The sequence below is a fragment of the Leptonychotes weddellii genome, chromosome 3 (genome assembly GCF_054177405.1).
Source record: "Leptonychotes weddellii isolate Sample4059 chromosome 3, ASM5417740v2, whole genome shotgun sequence".
Taxonomy (NCBI): Eukaryota; Metazoa; Chordata; class Mammalia; order Carnivora; family Phocidae; genus Leptonychotes; species Leptonychotes weddellii.
Window position 1 is genome coordinate 6318029 of NC_138371.1, and position 7137 is coordinate 6325165.

Sequence of the window (7137 nt, forward strand, 5' to 3'; positions counted from 1 at the left end):
GCACGTGTTGCGAGTTGTCGCCCGCCCCGCTCGCCCACACACGCACGCGCGGACACACTCGAGACACGGGGGCGCCACCGGGGGTGCAGCCGAGTCGCGCCGCGGTGGGGGCGCGGCCCCTTTATTCGCTTCAGGAGGCGGAAAACTTTCTCAGCGCGACGACCACGAGCGCCAGCACCACGCAGGTGGCCAGCAGGGCGGCGATGACGATGGCCGCGATGGCGCCAGGCCCCAGCGAGCCTGCGGAGGACGGAGGGCGGGTCAGCCCCGCGGCCCCCGCCCGCCCCGCGCCCCCCGCCCGGCCGGCCCGCGCGTACCGCCGCCCTGGTCCAGACGCTCCCGCGCCGTGCTGTCCTCGGGGCTCGGCGCGGCGGTGGGGGCCGGGGGGCCGGTGGCCACGGGCTCCCGGGCGGGGCTGGTGCTCTCCACGGGGCCCTCTCCCGACGGCAGCTCGGCGGGCTCGTTCCACAGGGTGGGCGCGGGCTCCTGCGGGCCCTCGGCTGCAAGGCCAAGGACAGGCGCTGGGGGGCAGGCCGCAGGGCCGACAGGGACGTGGCCCCCGCGGTTAACCGGCTGCGGAGGTGGCGCTGTGTGCGGGACTCTGGGGTCAGCACTGCACCAGGCCTCCCGTTTCACAGGGGCTCCAGGACCCCTACTGTGGCCAGGCTGCTCCCGAGCCCAGTGAAGACAGACTGATGGGGGGGCGGGGGGACCAACAGGTTCTCCTAGAAAACAGCTGTGAGGACCCTGCGCTGGCAGCAGAGCCTCGGGACGGCAGGGGCAGGGCACTTCACCTCTCCGGGCCCGGCCCGCCGTCCCTTATCTGGACTGCTGGGCTCTGCAGGCCTGGGTGAGATGCCTGACGCCTGTCAGAGACCCCTCCCCCTGCAAGGCAGGCAGGTCAGCCTTCAGCCTGCAGAAGAGGCCAGGAAGGTGAGGCAACTCTCCCTTCAGAAACCAGGGTCCCTGCCTACCCAGAGCCCCATGAGGGGCTAGTGCTGCAGGAGGTGGGGAGGACAGGCAAACTCCTCCTTTGGCCCCCCTCCTTTGGCCTAACCTGGGCAGAGCCACACAGCCCACAGGACATGGGGTCCAGCACCCACACATAATCCATGTTCCGAGGCTTAAACCCCAAGGGGACTCTATATCCTAAGAAACTGTGATGCCAGCATATTGCTGCTTCCATACAGAACAGGGCCAGAGGGATGGGCAGGGGTGTCTATGGTCAGTGTAAGGGAAGCCCCAAGAAAGGGACGATGCCCCCCCCCCGCCCCCACAAGCTGGGGCTCAGTCAGCACATCAGAGTCCCTGTGCAGCATTTTCTGCATTTCTGCTCATGGGTTGGGAGTTAGCAAGGTTTGGAGTACCCAGGGACCTCAGGGAATGGGGGCAGGCTAAGACTGAGAGGACTGTGTGTTGATAACCCCAGCCCCACACCACTCCCCTCCCCACCAAGGATCCTGGTCTGTGGAGCCCCACAGCACTACCCTAAACCCTGGACCCATCCATCCTTCCCAGACAGGAGGTCCCAGCCACCCAGTTAAAGACCAGAATGGCAGACAGTCTCCAGGCTCTACCCCTCACGCCCCGCCCCCCTGCCGCCTGGCCCTGACCATTGGCTTTAGCAGGGTCAGGGCTCCCCAGTGCCTAATCTCAATTGTGATCCGAGGATGCTCAGCCCCCACGCAGTCCCTAGAATGGGCTCAGCGGGCATCACGACGCACTATCTTGTTGACTCCAGCTGCTAGGAACTCTTGTATCCCTGCCTCAGAGTTGAGAAAAACAAGGCTGGGGCGGGGGGCACTGGGAGGAGCGCTGCTGGGACTCTAAAGCCCCCAGACGATGAAGTAGCAGGATACACTTCCCCAGAAACCACCAGGGAAGTTGTGTCGTTCCTGCAGCTCTAGCCAGCCTGTCTACAGGTCCCTGGGGCACGTTTCCCTCCGCAGGCTTCACCCCTGAGAGCTCCCTCTGGCCCAGACAAGCCAGAGACAAGCTGCTTTCGGACACGCCAGCTTCCAGAGAGGGGCTGTTCTGGGAAGACACAAAGGGACTTCTGGTCTTTCCTGCTAACAGTGCCCACCTGGGGCAAATCACGAGGAAACATCAGCTAAACCCAAATTCAGGGTCAGTCTTAAAATAACTGTGCTTTCAAAAACATCCAGGTCAAGAAAGACAAAGAAAGGCTGAAGAACTGTTTCAGATTAGAGACCTAGGAGGTTGAACGCAGCATGTATTCCTGGATGGGGGATGGGGGGCGCTACGGGGTTTACTGGGGAAGTATGAATATGTAGCTTAGATAACAGTACTATATCGATGTCCATGTCCTCATTTGGATAACTGGTTATGTAAATATCCTTATTCTTAGACGCACTCAGGGGCCAAAAGGCATGATGTCTACAACTTATTCTCAAGTGATCAACATTCAGATGGGTCAAATGGGTAGACAGAGATAGGAAGAAGAGCAAATATGGCAAAGGTGAATCTAAGAGTCTGCTGGAGTTCACCGGGTTATTTTTGCAACTTCGATGTAAACTTAGAATCTCTTCCCAATCAAACTGTACAGGACTCCTCAGGCCCTGCCCCTGCAGCCTCTCCCAGGCCTGGGCTGGATCGGTTCTGAGGCTCAGCTTGCAGGCAGGGACCCCTGTCCTATTTCCCAAGGGTTACCCCACCTGGCATCCCTTTTCAGCAAACAGCCCTGGCAAGGAGGCCTCCCACGGGCAAAAGGTCCCTGGCACAGAGTGTGGGGGAAGCTTTCCGCTCGTAGGGCCTGAAGCTGAACCAAAAGGCTGGTGTCTGGGGGCCACCCTGGCCCCCCACCAACTGCAAAGACCACCCTGTCCTCCACTGTCACTGCCTGGGAAGGCAGGGGTCTGCAAGCCTCATAGCTGCTGTGGAAAGTGCCAGGCCCCAGACATGCTTGCCTCAGGCCCCCAGGGGCTGGGCCAGAGAAAAAGCCTGAGTATGTCCACTACTGGGCCCTGGAGTCTGGAGCTCACAGACTGCCTGTCTTCCCAGGTAAATGGACAAGCCACTGGCCCCCGCTCGCTCCCCATACACCCACGGCAGGGAGGCCACCACAGGGCCAACCTGGGTAGCATTTGGGGAATCAGCTGCCCACAGCTAGCAGGGCCCAGGTAAGCATCTACCTCTGCCCTTTGCCAGAGCCCAGGAGCCATCTCCGGGGAAGAGTGGGCCGCCCTCTGAGCAGGGCAGTTGGGGGCACACCCAGGCCTTCTCGCCTTCTACCCCCGCCGCCGTGACCCAGCCTTACTCTGCTGCTCCCCACAGACGCCTGGATCTTCCCTGCCAGACACAGTGGCTCAGGCCACCTCAGCCCTGCTGTGTGTGTACCCACCTCTAACCCCTCCTTCAACACTCAACCAGTCCCTAAAGCTTCCAAATCAAAAGGGCTGGGTCCAAAGCCTGGCTCTGTCACGCTGTCACCCTAGGACCCCAGCAGACTGACTTTGCTCCCACCCTCCCCGACTTTACTTCCCAACCTGTGAAGTGGGAGGGGCCCCTGTCTCTCTCGGCCACAGGTAGGAACTGTGCTGTCACCGCCATCATGAGCTGCTGCCTCGGCCCCAGGGCCTCTCCAGCCGGACACAGGCCAGCTGGATCTGAGGGCTGTGCATCTGCTGCAGCTGACCATCACGCGAGACCCCCAAGGGCTCATCTGCACCCAAACAGCCAGGGCCCCAGAGGCCTGCCAGCTCCCTGCAGCTTATGCAGCCCAGAACTGCAGCCTGGACTCAGCCACCAGCCTTCCGGCAAAGGAGGTGCAGGTGCCGGGAAGAGGCCAAAGCATTTTCTGATCCTCATCTACATGTCTCTGTATTTTCTCAGTTTGCTGTAATAAAAGGGGAAAACAAAGTTTAAAGGCAATAACCCACCTTCCCCCCAAAATCTGCCTTGGGGAGCCCTAAAAAGAAGCAGTTGTCAGGGAGTTTGCCAGCAGGAGGGCCCGTCTGAGCAGGAGTGAAGATGAGGGAAGGAAAGAAAGCCAGGCAGAGGGAGCAGCACAAGCAAAGTCAGGGAGGATGGAGCCCATGGGCATGGAAGGTGAGCTGTGAGCCCCAAGGGGGATGTTAGGTGAGGACAGAGAGGCGGGTAGGATCAAGGAGGACCTGTGATAGACCTAAACTCCAAGGACCAGAGTTAGCAACGTCCTGTGACTCTTACCAAGGAAACCAGGAAAAGTGGGGGGCCCATGACACTGCCACAGGCCTGGGCCACGGTGGGCTCTTCCCCAGCCCGCCGCCTCCAGCCGCCCTGCCTTTCGGTAAATAGGTTTGTTTAACACTCCCTCTGACCGCGGGGCCCCGAGGCCGGGCACCCGTGCTCACAGACTGCCTTTGTGCCAGCTATGAAGGGCCTTTTCATCCCTGCCCTGGCCTCCCGCCTGCTCAACCTGGCCTGCTCCCCCTACCCCAGTAGCTGCAGCCACAGGCAACCGACAGGGAGGGCAGCAGGCCGGGCCTGGACCTCAGCCACGGGGCCACTCCTTCCCTGCCTGCCTGCTACAGGACCCCAGCCCACCAAGCAAAGGTCAGGGGGCCTGCCAGACCTTCTACACACCTGCTCAGAGCTTCTAGCCCAGAGTGGGATGGCTGAGAGCCTCCCAAACATCCTCCCTCCCAGAACAGCAGGAAGAACCACAGCCAGCCAAAACCCCAAAGACTCTGGGGTGGAGTTGGCCTGCCTGTTCTTGGTAGGACACGTGGAGGGAGGTGAGGCCAGGTGAGGTCCTAGAGAGCCAAACACGTCCCCAAACATTCCTGTGGCAGCGGACAAAGCCCACCCGCCCAGGCTGTGTATGCACAGCCTGATCCGGGGCCTCTGGCCAGCATCCTGGGCTGGAAGAGCTGGCTACTCAGGGAACAAGAAACTGGACAGAGCTCCCCAGGCGGCCCCAGAACCTGGGCAGCCAGGCGCCAGCACCTTCACCTCTACCCACTTTGACCACCAGGCAGGGGTGGAGTGGGGCGTGGGGTGGGGAGTGGGGGATCTGCAAGGACCACAGTCCCAAGATCTAGTCCACAGAAGATGCCACCCGACACTCAGGTCACTTTCCCAATTCCTGGGGCATCCCACCAGCCCCTCGTCTTGCCCAGCTGGCACATCTCCCACATAAAGGGGGGCTGGGCACTTTCCCAGCCTATACGGGCAGGTGGTTCTGCCCCAAGACCACCCTGCACCTAGAGGGGCTGGGGACATTTATTCACGGTTCCCCCAACATTTACCGAGCGCTCCAGGATGCCCGGCCCACCCCGAAAGCTCATGTGTCTGAAGTCGGTAGGCCCGCAGTCCCCGACAAGGGAGGCAGAGCTACTGATTGTGGTTATCACCACGTACAGATGAGGAGAGGTACAGAGAGGCTGAGACACGGTTAGTAGACAGAGTCAGAAGCAAAGCCTGGCTTCTTCCCAGGGCATCTGGAGGGGCCTGCATGCCCACAAGCAGCTCACCATCACCCATTTCTGCCCGGTGTTTGTGCCTGAGTGTGTGGCTGTCCACCGGGCCTCACACCCCCCAGCAACTCTCCCCAGGGCCATGCTCAGGTGGCTGGCATCCAGGGGCCACCCCTGCAGATCCACAGACATTCCTCCAAAGCCATGCTGCAGAGAAGGTCTCCAGGGGTCTCCCCACCCACACCTCTCTCCAGCCCCAGGACCCCCCCAACACACACACGTACACACAGGGGCCCTTCTCCTTTGGCCCACCCCACAGCCAACAGAGACTGCTTTCTTCTGGGGAAAGACCACCCACGGCCTGTCTGAGCTTTTTCTCTCAGGCTTTGAAGCTGGACTGGGCCAGCCCCTCTCAGCAGAGGGCCCTAGAGCCATGCCCAGGACTGGGGCTGAGGTCCAGGGAGCCTGCCACCCTGAGCCTATCGGGACCTTCCTTCTCACCAGACCCCAGACCCAGCCATTTTGACCTCAGTACTGAGGCTAAGTCCAGGGTCCTCATCACGGTTTTGCCAAGGAGTCTCAGGCCCTGTGCTCTTTCTGGAATTTTTCCTGGGCTGGGAATATAGTACTTGGGTCCTCAGTCTGGAAGGTCATTTCAGAAAGCCAGCACAGAAGGGCTTACAGGGTTGAAAAGTGAAGCAGCAGGGCTCTGGGGTTTTCTGTCTAGGAGCCCAGGGCCTCTGGTCCTTCAGCTGTTTGCCCTATGCCTAGTGCCCCCTCCTGACTCCCAGATCTGGAAGCCTTCAGATTTTAGCATGCTGGGGTAAACCCCGTGTCCCCCAGGCAGCTAATGTCCCTGGTCCTGCTCCCTAGATCACCCCCCTGCTTCAGGGGCCATCGTCCCCACAGCTAGCAATTCCCAGGACATCGACTCGGCTCCTGGCAGCCAATCTCATAGGAGCCCTCCGCAGAATCACCCCAAACGGCGGCCGTCTCCTGGGAAGGGCTTCTGCCCAGTGGGCCACACGGTGCTTCCTGGCCCTGGGCGGCTGGTGGCAGCAGTCAAGGGAGCACCCTTACCTGTGAGCACTGCGGGGGCCAGGGCCCCGGAAAGGAGCAGCAGTGCCATGCGCAGGGCCACACGGAATGCCATCCTGGCCAGTGAGGGAGCGCGGCTGGAGAACGGGATGCACCGAGGACTGAGCTAGTTAACTTCAGAGCGGCGGGAAAGAGGTATCAAAGGGCTGGGAAGGGTTTTCATCAATGCAAACTCTGTCCTCCTGGGACACCGTGCCCGCCCCCCACACATAAGCGCGCGCGCGCGCGCACACTCACACACACACACACACACACACACACACACACAGCAGAGCTTACAGAACGGACTGCTTTCCTAACTCCAAAGTAGCCCCACCCTCAGAGAGGGAAAGAAAGAGGAAATTGCTCTCTTTCCCTCTCTCCCTGCCCCTAGCCCTCTCACTCTCTCTCTCTCTGTCTCTACCCCGCCCCCCCCAAACACACACTCCTCAGCCGCTGGAAATAAGATTCTCAAACTTCAATGTGCAAAAAGACTCACTCAGGGAACTTGGAAAATACAGATGCCTCCAGCGCTCTGTATCCGAGAGTCATGGGTAGGTCCAGGGATCTGCATTTTAGTACCTATGGCCCTGGCTCAAGAGACTGAAGCCCAGGCAGTCAAGCACTGCACAGTCTGCTCACT

The 7137-nt window shown here is 60.6% G+C and overlaps 1 protein-coding gene across 1 annotated transcript; it reads right to left on the minus strand.

Moving 5' to 3' along the window:
• SNORC (secondary ossification center associated regulator of chondrocyte maturation) lies at window positions 1–6850 on the minus strand. The gene is made up of 3 exons (XM_081813377.1): window positions 6498–6850; window positions 318–500; window positions 1–240 (listed from the first exon to the last, which is right to left on the minus strand). Exons 1-3 carry the CDS (start codon window positions 6568–6570, stop codon window positions 131–133), a joined length of 366 nt encoding a protein of 121 aa, XP_081669503.1. The 5' UTR covers window positions 6571–6850; the 3' UTR covers window positions 1–130.
• Between the last annotated feature and the right edge of the window lie 287 nt (window positions 6851–7137).